This window comes from Strongylocentrotus purpuratus, unplaced genomic scaffold (assembly GCF_000002235.5).
Source record: "Strongylocentrotus purpuratus isolate Spur 01 unplaced genomic scaffold, Spur_5.0 spur5_scaffold_15, whole genome shotgun sequence".
In the NCBI taxonomy this organism is placed as follows: domain Eukaryota; kingdom Metazoa; phylum Echinodermata; class Echinoidea; order Camarodonta; family Strongylocentrotidae; genus Strongylocentrotus; species Strongylocentrotus purpuratus.
Window position 1 is genome coordinate 31,485,957 of NW_022145600.1, and position 16,669 is coordinate 31,502,625.

The following is a 16,669-nucleotide window of genomic DNA, read 5'->3' on the forward strand; positions in this document are numbered from 1 at the left end:
ATTTCCCACCGTATCCAAATGAAATATATTTACCCCCGCCCCCAATCTTGAGATGGTATTGAAGTTTCTGAAGAAGTGATTGGACTACCTTGCTCATGTCAGGGGTAAAATATCCATTTTGACGAGCAACATTATGAATCAGGGCAAGAGGGTAAGGGGCATTTCCCGCCTTATCCAAATGAAATATATTTACCCCCGCCCCCAATCTTGAGATGGTATTGAAGTTTCTGAAGAAGTGATTGGACTACCTTGCTCATGTCAGGGGTATTACATCAATCAATAATCAGAGAACGAAACTAGGCTTGAGATCCCGTTTTATGATATTGAGACAAGGGCTGATCTAGTCTTTTGCAAAAAAGGGCACAATGCCGTCAAAAATGAGTAAGCCTGGGAAACACAAATAACTTATCTCATTTAATTTAAAACAATACAAAACAAAAACAGTCTGACAAGCGAGCAAGTAAGCAAAAAAAAAGAAGGGGTGTGTGGTTAAGTCACATTATTTTTGTCAATTGCCTTTGGTTTGAAAATGTTAAAGGAGACGTTTTAGGGTTGTGTACTTACGGTATATTGGTTCCAAACTCGGGTAAGAGCCGCTTAAGGGCGATTGTGCCCCTTAGCTACCGGTACCTCCCTCAATAATGTCGATGTTATAAAACACGAGGAAATGCGTACTTAAACTATTTACCTTAATTCTGAAGTGGATTATAACTCATGATTATACAAAATGTCTCATTTTTAGTTCGCTTATCATAATATGACTATTATTATTTTATAGAGTGGTCAGTCGAGAAATCAGATTTTCATGAATAATATCTAAGAATATAAACATAACGAACAACGACAAAACTGTACATCTCGAATCTCTTTTATTGTAGGCCTACGCATTCCGCTCTTTTGAAAGCAGCTTTCGCTTCAGTGCGTCTGCCATTGCCGAAATCCATTGTTTGGGAAAATGCTCCCCCTATCATTGTCTAGGTGAGCCTATACGTCACCACATGATTCGTTCCAATACTTCACCGTGTGTAATATACGTCAAAAAGTTGTTGTTTAATTCGGGAATATAGTGCTGTGTACACCCTCTTCCATTCCCTTAGTTCGTCCGTAGTGTCTATGAGAATATCGCCTGTTCTTTCATGATGGCGGCTATAAGAAGGTCTTGTTAAATGCAGACTAAGGAATCGGTGGACGTACTCAAAGTGGCGTTGAGTGGAATCGAGGAGGGGCGATGGCGGGAAACTCTGCCTCAGGTGAGTTTCTGATCTGAATGATCGATAAAGTTTAACAACTTTCAAAGATTATGACTCATTGTTACGATATTATCTGCTTGTCAATCTTTAATTGAATGAATGACATAGTTAAGTAAGTCTATGTCAGTCAATATTTTATTTCCTTTAAACTTTTTCAACGCGGATTTGTTTACACAACCATGTTTCATTCCTTCATTAATAATGGCTCCCTCAAAGAACATTAATTTATACATGTTGTATTAGTGGAGGGATCAACTAAGAAGAAGAAGTTGTATACTGTAATTGGAAATAACGTTTGTCAATGATGGTCAAAGAATTCCATATTGTCTTTAATACTATTTCAGTTTTTAGTCCACCTTTGTCACTGAAAATATAAGGGTCCCATAGACTATATACGTGTCTTATTGGTTAGTGATGCCTAAGTTTCATGTTAAACTATGTAATCAACCATTTATGGGTGTTCTATTCCGCTACTTGTCAACGTGCTATGGTAAATGTATGGTATAGTAAATATGGATGAAAGCTACTTCCATAGACTTTCTAGTTTCTACTTGTCCAATTGGTAAATGACGACTAAGTTTCAGGCATGTTCAGTTTAACCATACATGACTTTGTATTCAAATACTTGAAGTTTCCTTCCAAGAATCAGACAACGCGTTTTGCTAAATACAAGTCATGTTGTTATATTATATTAAATATGGAAATAATCTACTTTCTAAAGACTTTCTACTTGTCTTATTGGTTAGTAACGCTTAAGTACTCGGTTTGATCACTTTAACCATGTATTTTTTCATATATTAATTTTTATGGATGTTGTTCATCCAATGCGGCGCTTTATATGGTAGGAGAATCCGCCTCGCGTTATTATTTGTGTTTTCTTTCCGTTTTTTATTCATTACAAGACAACGATCGAATAACAGTATACAATTCAGATAGAACGAGAGACAAAATATATTAATATAAATAAGCAAATGAAATGCAGCATACAAAATAGAATATATATCAGAAATAAATCAGTTTTAATGAAAGTTATTACAAGTCGAAAATCCATTTACGAAAATGTATAGTAACTTTACCTTTCCTTATTGCCACTCGGTACTCCATTTCCTTGTGAGTATTCATCTAAGCTAAGACTTGAACATTTGGAGATTAACTCTGAAATGTATAAATGTAAATATTGTACTCCAATATAAGAAACAAATACAAATAGGTTACAACAGTATTGTCTTGAGAATAAAATATTTTAACACATTGCTTTATCATTAATGAGACATGCCTAATGCAAGCTTTCTGTAACTTAAGCAGTGGTTCTTCTTCAGTTGCAGTACTGACCACCGTCAGGTGTATTGTGGTACAGATGATGACCTTAATAGTCAAACAACCCCCATCAGACATCGTCTTGTCAGGACCGTTACCCTCAAAGTGCCATTATCGGTCAATATCTTACCATGGTTACCCCCTGTATCTAGAAGTCATGTTTACCCCCCTAATATCTCCATGAAGATCAAGACCCCATATCAATCCCCACATTAATATATGGGGAGAGAGGGGGGGGGGTACAATAAGCAGATGAACCAGTATAAATACATTGATCCAGACCCCCCCCCCCACACACACACACACATTGTGTCTAATATAACCACAATAAATTTTTTCTTCTTCTTTTTCCCACTTCGTCAGGGTTCTTTATTTTAAAAACAAAATCCATCATACAGTTTATCCATACATTATATACAAATAATTAAAGAAATAATTTCCATACATAATGGCTTAACAATCAATAATAATGCTTTTTCAATTGATGCACTGTCAGCCACGTTTAAGTACCTGTCATCATAAATTTGTTATAATGTTTTCTATTTTGTAGATAATAGTATACCCAAGGTTTCCAACAGCGTAAAATATGCTAATTACTCAGCTGAGTAATTTGCTTGGTAAATAATAATTTGAAAGTGTTTGCATTTTTGTGGTTTTGTTAGTATCATATTATGATCCCTTTCAAAACTGAACACAAAGGAGTTGGTCAAATATTTAATATGTACATAGTGGAGTTCAAACGGCTTTCATACATCTAAAGAAGATTACTCGCTATTATTTTGCAATTAGCGATTGCATTCAACACGCTCAATGGATTCGGTCTGCCATCAAGTTTACATTACGATTAGTGAAGGAAGAATTTTTGCTACCAGGTACCCATTGACTTGGGTTATTATTCAATAATCCATATTCACATGTCACATGTTACCTTAGAACTGAGGCCGATAATGTGGGGGGGGGGACGATCTCCCCTTAAACAATAGGGGAGGGGTGTGTCCCCCGTCCCCCGGGATCGCCGCCCCTGTATGCAGTACCACGACGATAATTATTTTTAATCTCTAGAAAACATTTTATACCACACTCTCACCGACCAGATATACACCTGACCGACAAAAGACTGAACCAATTTTTCTTTTTTAATGACACTATACCTCCGAATAGCCAAGATTTGTCGAATTTCTTTGTGAGCATCTTTAGTTGCTTAGCTATTCGACTAGACTTTAAAAAAAAACTTTTATTACCCGTATACGATAGGGGTGAACACCCAAATCCTCTTTTTTTATCCCAATTATTCGTTGTTACGTAACAATAGTTTGCCAACAAATCAACGAGAACGACTTAGTACCTGTACACATTGTCACGTCACAAAGAGTTCTATATCTGTACAAAAGAAGTAAGAAATGTGTTGAATAATCAAAAGGGATGAATCCAGGGTAGATTTCGGGGAACACACCCAATAATTATACTCTCCGTCAAGCCTATTTAAATGCTAAGTAAAATACCAGTGGGATTTCTATAATACCAACTTGTGCCTGAAGCTATGATTATGGCGTTCTTGTAACCATAATTCATTAAAAGCAGTCATTATTGTGACTCCGTACAAGAGAAATTGATTAACGATTATCTGATGAGAACGCCCAAAGCCCGGCGAAAACTTCACGTTCTGACTATATATAAGATCCAATTTTGGATGACTTTGTGGTAGCATTTTATATGAACATTCGAACATGTTCAATCTCAAAGACTGAGGATTTGAATAATTATAATTGTGATTAATAAAATCTAAATTTCAAGGGATTTCATGCTTCTTTGGAAGGGGAGTTAAATCGGCTCAGAATCGTGGTGACGTCAGACCAGTAGCACGATTGTCTGCGATTTGAAGCTGATACGGCTTTTATTCTGACTAGAACAGTTAAATGCACTTTTAGGAATAGGCCCAAAATACACTAAGATGAATGAAATATACATGTAGGTAGAAAAGGGTATTTTCTTCTCAATAAGTGATACTTATTTTCATTTACATGAAAACCCAACCATGATAGCAAACTACTCTATTTAGAGCAAATCTGACTTTTCCCCCCTCCTTCATACATCCATTACTTTCTTGTTATTAGTCCAATTTATTTCAAACTATCGCCATTCTGTTTATCTTATGTGTCTGCTGTCAGATAAATGAAATAATTAAGAGTTGGGTTGCCTTTTAACTTGGAATCTAATGGTCAAATGAGACATGACGCAGCGGCAAAAATAGATTCAGATTTATGATATTGTCTATCGATATCATCTGGATTTAATATGCATGTGAGAAGAAAAGACAAATCATACATACAGTCACGATTCGTTTTCATTATATGCAGAAAAATATTTGCTGGAAAAATTAAAATAGAATAAAACTATTGTATTTCTACGCAGGGGTTCATTGAACAATGAATGAACAATTATGAACCGCCTCACCATTTCTTGCTTGAATAATTAAATATTTTACAGTTCTGTTGTTTTCACATACCTTATACTAATTGGATGTTATGTACAGGCTTGAGAGCTGAGTTGATGAGATAGCCACCTGTCAAATCATACATATACAGTCATGATTCGTTTTCATTATATGCAGAAAAATATTTGCTGGAAAAATTAAAATAAAATAAACTATTGTATTTCTTAGCAGGGGTTCATTGAACAATGAATGAACAATTATGAACCGCCCAGTGGCGGATCCAGGGGGGGGCCGGCCCCCCCCCCCCCCTTGAGAAAAAAAATCATGCAAAATCACGCGATTTTTACCTTTTGGGGGGTTGGGCCCCCCCCCCCTGGCGCTCAAGGGGGGGGGGGGGGTGCAAATTTTAAAATTTTCGAGGACCAAAAAAAATTGTGTTCACTACCCCCCCCCCCCCCCCCCCCCCCCCCCCCCCCCCCCCCACTGAGCGACTTTTCGGCTGGCTGAGTCGTTGCGATTTTTTTTTGGGACTCCAAAAAAAAAAAAAAAAAAATGTCCGCTTACCCCCCCCACTGAGCGACTTTTCGGCCGGCGCGATTTTCAAATTTGCGGGAGCAAAAAAAAAAAAAAAGTTGGGCCCCCTCCCCTAAGAAATCCTGGATCCGCGCCTGGAACCGTCTCACCATTTCTTGCTTGAATAAATAAAATATTTTACAGTTCTGTGGTTTTCACATACCTTATACTAATTGGATGTTATGTTCAGGCTTTTTTGTATCCACTCCTCCGACTACGTAGCCTACCCACGGATTACGTTAAAGGCCCTCTGTACTATTAGCTACTTGCTCCCTCTATATAGAAAACAATGCCTAATCGGTAACCATTGGTCCCCCATGATCCTCTTTTTCTTATGTTAATTGAGAACCGAGTTGATGAGATAGCCACCTGTTAGTGACCACCCTGGGTGGTCTAATCCTTTCTAGCTAGACTAGTACAGATGCGATTTAAAGCAGGAAGCGATCCCGAGGTAAATTGGGAAAGGAAAGAAAAACAAATATTGTTTAAAGGCTACAAGTCACTTTTTCGGTCGTGAAGTGCTTTAAAAGCCATGGTCTTATAAGTATTAAATAGAAAATCTTCCGCTCGGTCACTATAGGTTCACAGATAGGACATACATGACATATTAATAATTCCTGCAAAGTTCTACTGAATTTGATGTTGGCAGCCAATATCAAATTCTGTAGAACTTTGCAGGAATTATGAATATGTCATGTATGTCCTATCTGTGAACCTATGGCCCGAATTCACAAAGCAAGGTTTGAGCTCAGACCAAGGTTTGAGCTCAAAATTTCTTTTGTTTCGCCAAACCTCCTTTTGTTCTTTACAAACCAGGTTTGTAAAAAACGCGTAAAACGCGTCATATGACGTACGAAATCCAAGGTTTGTCGACAAACCTCCTTTGTGAATTCGGGCCTAACAGTTTCCTAGTATTCAAATTATGCAAGGGAGCCCGTTTACCTCCTATAGACTTCACTTTCAGACATTATTGAGTGACTGACTGACATCTTTTTTTGTTGGAAATAACAAACATGAAATGAGCTGTAATAGGTACATGTGCATTTGTGTACATCAATAACCCACGTCTCGTAATGGCCGAAATCAAACTGATTGAATCTTTGTGCAGCACAAAACGTACGACCATTCGGTACAAGTAATTGCCATCTCTTATGTCGATTCAACAGCTAATGGTCATTATTTTCCCATAAAAAGGCCATTTTCAAATCCTTTCGTTTTGAGGGAAGTTCCAAATAAGTATCGTCTTTCAAATGCCGTTGGAATTTAACCTTATCATGTTTTGACCTGCAAATTATTATCATACCTTTAAGTGCCATGTTAGAAATCATTTCATTCACCTGCTACGAGTAATTGTATTTTAATGGTCAGAATGAAAGCGAATCGCATACAGTATGTGTTGTTAGGTAGGACAAGCCAGGACATTAAATTTTGTCCTACCGAGCAACAATTATTTTTAACCTGGCACTAAACCAAGAGATGTGCATTAATTCTGATTACATCACGAAAATGGACTATTCTTTGCCACAACTCTATGCTTACTTTCCCTGAGATCATGCTGTGATTGTTGACATAATCTTTTGTGATAGTACTGTGCAGAAACTGGGGGAGGCCAATCATATGATTATGTGTTCTTATTGGAGATGTCAAGTAAACCATAACATGGCGACCCGGGTAGTCCTGCACTTAACAGCTTCATTTTGCTTGTTAGTTTCCGAATGAAATCCCAATAATTATTCAAAATAAATACCCAAAGTAATCATAACATGCGATCCAGGTAGTCCTACATCCAACGAGCTGAATTTTGATTGTTAGTTTCCGCATGAAATCCCAAGAATGAAAAACAAGTCATACGATTCATCATTCATGTCACAATCATGCACTGCCACGTGTGGTGTAACAAAGTCAACAACAAAAAAATGAGCTTTATGATTTGTTTTTGTCGTAGCTAGTTTTCTTTGTTCTTCCATTTTCTCTCGTTTGCTTAGCTTTTCTTTGGTTGCTTGTTGCTTCTATTTTTTTAATTTTTATATTTCGTTTCATTTTTATTTTTGTAATTTCCTTTTTCATGCTTTTCATTGTTTGTCAAACTTTTCATTGCTTGTCAGAGTATTTTGGTATGAAACAGATAAATGAATTCCAGGTGAAATGTATTTTAAAGTTTTTTTTTATCGCCACCATTAGTTGGAAAGACGTCGCAAGAAGATACTGCTTTTTTTTTTTTTTTTTTTTTTTTTTTTTTTTTACATAACCTGCACTTTGTAATCGTTTCTCTTTCGTTTTTCTTTTACACCGAACTTGTTAAACATTATTTTGTTTTCCTTTTCTCTTTATTCTCCTCACCTTGCAGCGTCGACGCCTCTGCCATCGGACGAAGTGGCATTGGGCAGTAAACAGACTATTATGACGGGTAAGATTGAAACATTATGAAAATGAACAATCAAGATCATTTTCGCGATGTGCCTATTAAATATGTTCTTTCTCAATACCTACAGGTAACAGCATAATTATTCATACTCTTGCCAAGTTTTGTAATTATTCAAATATGTAAAAAAGGATTTGTCCTGAGTTATGTTTCTTGAGAATGTTACATATTAAAGCATACATCTAAAAGCATTCAACAAAAGTCATAATTCAACCAGTCCACCTTAATTTATTGAGTTACGAAAAGCACAAAAACACATAACACTAACAAGGGCTATGAATATTATAGTCGTTAACTGTCTAATTATGATTTGATCAATTGCCATAGCCAATGTCAATCCATAAGTAATAATTCACAAGCACTGCCTGATGAGCGAAACAATTCAATTCAATTTATTTATTCATCATCCATAAAAATTATAACAGATATTGACAATATTTGACGATGCATAACAATAATAACAATAGATGAAAGGATACCTTCAAAAAAAGCACGGGGCTTGTACAATAGAAGGCACCTGAACAAAGTTAAATAATACATTTATAATTGCAAAATAATTCACCCAGCCACAAAACACAATAGTCACACACAAAAATGCGCCGACACACAAACACACACACACACACACACACACACCCTCACTCACAAACTAACTAACTACTAACCAAAATGTAACGTAAACAATCTTTTGAAAATCATTGTTGGAGTACATCAAGTATTGTAACTGTTAACGAAATGCTGGTTAAGTTTACGTTTGAATACATTGAGTGTGGTTGCATCGGAAATACAATTTTCAATTTCGTTTAAAATTTTGGGACCAGTATACCGAATGGATCTTATATCTAACGAATTTTGAGGTTTTGGCAGTCGAAATTTCATTGAATTGCGGGTAAAATGTGAATGAATATCTGAATTTAGCTGAAACATATCATGAAACGAAAGTGGAAGAGTATTGTTTATATATCGATACATGAAAATACCAACACGATATTTATATATGTCAAAAATGTTTAAAAGATTTAACGAATGAAAAATAGGACTAGAATGGGCAAGATAATGCGAAAGAGTACAAATTCGAATAGCTTGTTTCTGTTTCTTAAAAATACTTACTAATCTGGTTTTACACGCTGAACCCCATACAATATTACCATACATGAGATACGGCAAGATAAGAGCATTGTATAATAGAATTAATATATGTGGGGGTACTGTATATTTCAATTTATATAAAATTCCAATGGTTTTACTTATTTTATTACAGACATGTCTGACATGAAAATCCCATTTTAGATAACAATCAACATGTATACCAAGGAAATTATGACAGTCGACGAAATCAATCAACTCTCCGTCCAATTGTACTTTGGGTAAAGCGATACTCCGTGAATTGTTCAAACAAAAATATATACATTTAGTTTTTTTAACATTGAGACATAGCTTGTTTGTTCTTAACCATTCAACAACCTTGATAAGTTCTGTATTTGTTTGACATATTAAGTCATTCTGATTATAATTTGAGGCAATCAAACAAGTATCATCTGCGTATTGAATAAAGTGAAACAATTTTGAAACACAATATAAATCATTAACATATAATAGGAACAATAGAGGACCTAGAATTGATCCTTGAGGAATACCTGTTTTGATCAAAAGTTTTTTAGAAATATGAGTTTTATACGTTGTACATTGATTTCTGTTTGTTAAATAATCTTTAAACCATAAATAGGGTATACCACGAATACCATATCTAGATAACTTAGAAAGTAATATGTCGTGATCCATTACATCAAAAGCTTTCGACAGGTCTAAAAATATACCGATAACAAACTTATTTGAGTGCAATGCGTTACATACTGTATCATTAAAATCAATAAGAGCATGATCAGTTGAATGGTTTGGCCGAAAGCCATATTGATGCATGTATAAAATATTGTTATGTTCAAGAAATTTATATAGACGAACGTAAACTAATTTTTCTAGTAACTTTGAAAAACAAGGAAGTAAAGAAATTGGACGATGGTTGCATATATCATAAGGATCCCCTGTTTTTGGTACAGGAACAATTTTTGCAGTTTCAAGCCGGTTTGGAAATTTTCCAGTCGAAATTGATAAATTCATAATGTGCATCAACGGACGGGCTATAGCGTGAATAGATTTCTTTGCTATATTTTGACTAACATCATCAACTCCAGTGCTATTTGTATTCTTTAAATTCCTAAAAATATTTATAATTTCGTTTTCAGATGTAGGGCACAAAAATAACGAATTTGGATTTGATGCGTTCATGTAATCCAAATGGTGTTTATAAGAGCGAGGAATCTGGGCAGCTGTTTTGGTTCCAACGTCATTAAACATTCTATTGAACAGTTCGGATATTTCGCACTCATTGTCTACTATCACACCGTTGACTTTGAAATGATTCGGCAGGACTTTAGCTTTTCTATTTAAAATACCATTGATAATGCCCCAGGTTTTCTTCAGGTTATTAGAGTTGTATTTAAGCATATCACCATAGTATTTTGTTCGTGCTTGTCTTAGAAGAAAAGTAACTTTATTTCGATAAGATTTATACTTCCTACTCAAATCTGAAGAAAATTTCAACTTCAATTGCTTATATAACTTATTTCTCCGATTGATACAAGAGAAAAGAAAATTATTTATCCACGGTTTTCGAATTGATTTTTTCTTCCTACTTTTCTCCTTGAGGGTAAAGTGTTTATCATACAATTCAGAATAGATATCTATAAATATATTATATGCCTGTTCGACATTTGTGGATCTATAAACACACGTCCAATCATATAAATGTAGACCAATGCAAAATTGTGCAATGTTTGCCTCCGTAAAATGCCGTGTACGAACATTTAAGATAGGAATAGAAACCTTTAATTTGTAGTTAATTTGAAAAATTGGAAAATGGTCTGTAATATCACAATATAGAACTCCAGAATGAATAACTCACTTCACATCTTTATTTTTTATTTATTTTTAAAGATTAAAGATAAAAAAGCCAAGGCGTCATTATTTGACCTCGTAACATCTAATTTTAGCTCTTAGTCATGTCAAGGACTGGGACTATCTCTTCATACATGAAATGAAGAAACAGTCAACCGAGAAATTAAAAATATCTCTCGTTCCCCCCCCCCCCCCGACTATTCAAATTTGAAAAAGTTGTTTGTATGATGCAAATATGATTATAACAGGGAACAAAATGAGACATGACACATTCTTGTATTGATAACATCATGTTCAAACAATATTGATGTTTTGACGAAGTTTCCCTAAGTTTACCTTTCTAGAGCAAAGTTCAATTGCCAAACGAAGATGAACATATGAAAATGGAAAATGGAAAATTATGTTTTAAAGTGTGTAAATAACAGTCATGTTCGCATTCTGTTCACAATATAACTCTTTTTCATAGTTAAATGTATAGCCATCATCGATGAACCTTCGCTAAGATGACCCTCCCCTCCCCCCCCCCCCAAAAAAAAAAAAATGGAAACAAAATTGAGCGAGCCTGTGAGAGTTTAGTCTACAGGCACAGACTCCAATTTGACACTTTACCATATTCACAATGCCTTAAGCAGAGCCTAAGCTTGTCAGTCTCTGGCGTAGCAGATATGTAGTAAGGTGTCAGGCTAGTCTCACTCTGCAGACACTCTTACGCACAGCGACTGCAGAGCCATCTATACAGTGAGTTTGACCAACTTGGTTTCACTGGGTCAAAACATGGCGTATATTATTTTGTGTTGCGCTTGCCCAACAAAGCAGTAATCGCCATATTGTGTCCAACTCGAACCGGATTGGCCAAACTCTGTGTATAGATGGCTCTGGAACAGACAATTCTCCTACCCCCTCTGGATCGGCGACCCCCTGGGCGTGGTTGTTTTTCAAAGACCTGAATGCTCTTTCCATTGTACTTTCCATGGCCATGCATTCACATACCTAGCCAAGTGCTCTATATTTTCACACTAAATTACCATCATGTCCAGACAAAACTATTTCCCGCCACTCACTGATGCACCTCCAAAACAAACCAAAAACTACAACAAACATGGACCATTTTCGAATTGTAATCAACTTTAATGCACAAATCTTTGTTAATAACTGCCTTGTTACAAATTATTTCATTGGCCTGTTATGAATAATAGTATTTTAAAAGTCACAATGCGAATTGCATACATTACGGGTTGTTAGGTAGGAGAAGTCATAATGTTTGTCCTACATAGCAACAATTAATTATTAGATTACCGTGCCATAACTGCATATGGGAAAATATAGTTTAGCAATATAGTTGAAGTTGAGCAATGTGGTACTATCAACTAATTAAAATTGAATGATTTTGCATAAATGGTGATAATCATGATATCTAGAAGTTTAGGGAAAAGCGGACACGACCTCCTCAGTTAAAAATATGATTATACATATACTTCTGTATTATCTCAACCTTTCAACTTCGAAGAAAAAAAGAGAGCATTTGATGTACATTATATTCCACAATAATTTTCAATTTTTAATTAGATGTTGACCGGAATGACTGATTATTCTTTTAGCCAATAAACGTTTAAATCCATTTGGCCAGAAATTACTCACTGTACTTTTTAAAAGCGCTCAAACACAGAGCTTTTTATAATTTACCCACTTTTTTAAACTGAAAAGTGTTAGTTTTGAAAGTATTTACACCATTCAAAAAGCTTATCCCTGACGCACTCTGTGTCATTTATATGGGGTTATAAGAACACTAATACACAGGTAAAGGGTTGTTAGGGATATAAAGTTGGACGCAAGCAAGCATTGGCCGAATTTGAAGAGGACTTTGCCCTTTACATATTTGCTTGAGAGATTTACTTTGTCTGAAGTAGTTTTTATGAACTGCAAAATAAATTCCGTTGTGAAAAGAAATGGGGGAAATCTGGGGGTCATAACACGTCACTTGAATAATCATTCATTGCATTTTTCTCTAAAGGTTTGGGCGTCGTCCCATTACAAAATGGAAGGTACGGGTCACGACCCCAAAATAAAAGGTGTTTGTCTGAAAATTCGGCTATGGCAGTAGTAGAGACAATGCAAGGAGATCAGGGTGAAAGGATAGGTAGAATAATCAAATAATTCCCCTGGCTCTCAACAGAGAGGTTAAATTATATATTTGTATTACATTGTTATGTTATTTATGTTATTTTGTACTATACTGTCTATGATATGTAAATGTATTGTTATATTTATACAAATGTGAGCTGTAAAACGATTCTTATGCCTTCATTTTATTTTGTGCATGACAATAAAGAAATTCAATTCAATTCAATTTAATTCAATTATAAACTGACCTAGATTATAGGCGTTTCTAATATATACTGTGTTGGAGTTCATTGAATGATTTGCATGCGCCAAATCTATAATGGTTTAAAAAATTGTATTTAAGTACAATCTTGTATAACAATACGAGAGCATATTGCATTTGGTAATAAAAGGTTTACTGCTTTATACACCAAAATCAATCTTTGTTTCCCCCTTTTTCTTCTTTTTTTCTTCTTTTTTTCCTTCTTTTCCCTCTTTTTCTTTTTCTTTTTCCTCTTTTTCTTTTTCTCCTTCTTTATTATTATTATTATTATTATCATTATCATCATAATATTTATTTTTACTACTATTTGTTTAAATCGTTATCGTCGTCATTTTTATTAGTGTTATCATAATTAATGATCTCTCTTTCTTCCCCTTTTTATTCTTCTCTCCTCCCCTCCCCCCCTCTCTCTCTCTCTCTCCCTCTTCCTCTCCCCCTCTTTCTCTCCCCCTTCTTCCTCTCTCTCTCTCTCTCTCTCTCCTCTCTCTCTCTCTCTCTCCCTCTCTCTCTCTCTCCCTCTCTTGTCACATACAGAGTTCGTCATCGCTATCACAGCATTTTGCAGTCTCATATTCATCTTCTGTGTCGCGTTCGTGTTCCTGTTCGCTTACTGCAAGAGAATCCATCGGAAGGAGGAGGAGGAGGAGGGCGAGTACATCGGTGATGAGGAGAGCTTGCCTGGAAGCCAACAAAGTAACAACTACCCACGAAAGAACATCCAAGGTCATCCTCAAAATCAACCTCAAGGTCATCCTCAAGGTCATCTTCAAGGTCATCGTCCAGGTCATAGCAATCACGTGCTTAGCGTGTGGGACACCTATCCACTGTATTACGTGAGGGAGAGGTCGGTGGCGGAAAGTTTTTGGGAGACGGAGGCGGTTCGAAACCCGATGCATAGAGAACCGGCAGTTATATATTGATCAATGCTGGCCATTTAGATGTATATGTTATTTTAAGCAACTTTGTCATTTATTCATGATTATTTTATAAACTAGTCGGTTACTGCTCGTACCTGTTCTGACCAACGATTTTGTTTACAAGAAGGCGAGAGTACTATTTACACTACCGGCTAACGGGTGTATTTACCTATGAAAATTCTTTTTCGCGCATGAAGAATTATATTGGTCAAGTTGGCCATTTTGATCAGTTCAGGAAACTATCATGATTAGCTAAGGCGATTGAGATTGTCAAATACGATGGAAATTTTACGATAAACAATTTTCTGACATGTCGTTTCTGATGCCATTTCTGGATCCCCCGGTTATTCAATACATCCCATGTCACTATTTAGCCTTTAAATACTGCTTTCATCGTATTATACCATTGATATAAAGTTTATTTGGTTTGTTAGTCTTTAATATATTGCGACAAAACTGATATAATAATATTTCCCCCGTCTGTCTTTACGAGTATGCAATTTCAGAATATATTTGCCATGTCTATAAAGGATTCTATGTTATAATTGAACCATTGTATATGTCATTTTAGAATACACACATAACAGGGTATTGGTGAATATTGTTACATACAATTACAGCGTAAAATGCCTTAAATATTATTTAGAAGACAATTAGACAGTTGATGCGGTATAGAGACGTAAATGTAGTACGCTTGACATATTTGTATCTATAGAGTGTATTTTATATGATGTTCTATTGAACTACCTTCAAAATAAAATGTCACTCCATCATAAGTTACAATTAAGTTCGGATCTTTCGTACAATTCCATCAATTCTATATGGACTTTGTTTTTGTTTGTACCTGGGAAACATAAAAATATAAACATTTTATCGTGGATCACTCTTACAGAGATGATGGGCAAAAGGCAAAAGTCTTATAAGAAATAATGTTTTCTGTTGTGCCAATATTTATTGATATATTATGTAATGATTTAGGGCTTTTATCCTATTTTATAATTATTTTATTACGGTTTTTGTCAATGACAAACTATATCATGCATTTTATTATGTGTAGAGGTGTCGTGGTTGTGTGGACACGCCGTCCAACCACATGGTTCGTGGTTCGAGTCTCGTCGTGGCATTAATGTCCTCTGGCAAGACATTAATCTACATTTACCACTCTCCACCCAGATGATGTAAATGGGTACCTTTACTACCTGATAAATGGGTACTGACTTGAATGCCAGAGCCCCTTATTAGGGAAGCTTGGCTAAAGCGGGAGTAATGATATTGTACAGCGCTTAGAGATGTTGATATTAAGCGCTAAATGTAAATGTTGCTATTACTATTATTATCATCATCATTACTATCCTTATTGTCGTTATCATTTTATTACTATTATTGTTATTGTTATTATTATCATATCATTATTATCATCATTATAAGAGAGCTTTTTGACGATAAATCTAACTATATACCGTTATACTCGTAGTACAGAGTACTTAGGAAGCTTTTAACTTTGTTTCGTGCAATAAACGTCTCATCATGATATTGTCATATCGTGTGTGTTTTTTCTTTGCTTTTTGTTAATTATCATTATTTTTTTTTATTTGTTATCATTGAACTCCATTGTACAAAATAATACAATAAATGCATTTAGCAGTATATAATTACCTACTCGTTTTATGTATTTTGTTAAGTCTTTATTAGAGGCGTGAAAGGATGTGTTTGGTTTGCCTATTGTAACTTATAGAGTGCGCTTCGGTATAGGATTTCAAGGGGGAAGGGGGTTATTTCTGTCCATAGAGCTGTGGCGTTGTGAAAAGGAACCGAGTTGGGGGGGGGGGGGTGATCCTAAACAGGTGCCGATATGTCTATCGCGAACACAAATACCCAGATTTACACATCTACAACAAAAAATTAATTAAAAAACATTTGAAGAGAAATTCCGGAGATAGAAGAGTCATTTATTATGCTTATAGCGCAGTGTATCAATTTTATCAAAATATCAAAAAACTGTTTGATGAGAGAGAAAAAAAAATCTGCTTGAAAAGTGGTGGTTGTAATAGAAAAGGCCACCCTCTCTTAAGTAGGAATGTATGTTACCTCCCCCCCCCCCCCCCCCCCCCGGCCCGAACCTACGCTAGTGAAAAGAAGTGGTTGCCCTGCTGCCATTGGCCCGAATTCACAAAGGAGGTTTGACGACAAACCTATGTTTATGTGCGTCATCAAACCTCCTTTGTGAATTCGGGCCATTGAGTTTAATTAATGACCAAATCTTTTCTCAGTCAATTTTCCGTCATGTATGAATATATACACACTCAGCATAAAACATTAAGTGGACACTCTTCACTGCTCAAGATTGTCATATTATCGGTAAGTGTCAATGAAATATTATAAAATACATATCTAGTTAAAGGAAAATTAATTCTCTAC

General features: G+C 35.5%; 1 protein-coding gene across 1 annotated transcript; it reads left to right on the top strand.

Moving 5' to 3' along the window:
* Positions 1-938: 938 nt before the first annotated feature.
* Positions 939-15,910, top strand: LOC582888. Its single transcript, XM_030986195.1, has 3 exons — positions 939-1,250; positions 7,922-7,981; positions 13,869-15,910. Exons 1-3 carry the CDS (start codon positions 1,229-1,231, stop codon positions 14,252-14,254), a joined length of 468 nt encoding a protein of 155 aa, XP_030842055.1. The 5' UTR covers positions 939-1,228; the 3' UTR covers positions 14,255-15,910.
* The last annotated feature ends 759 nt before the right edge of the window (positions 15,911-16,669 follow it).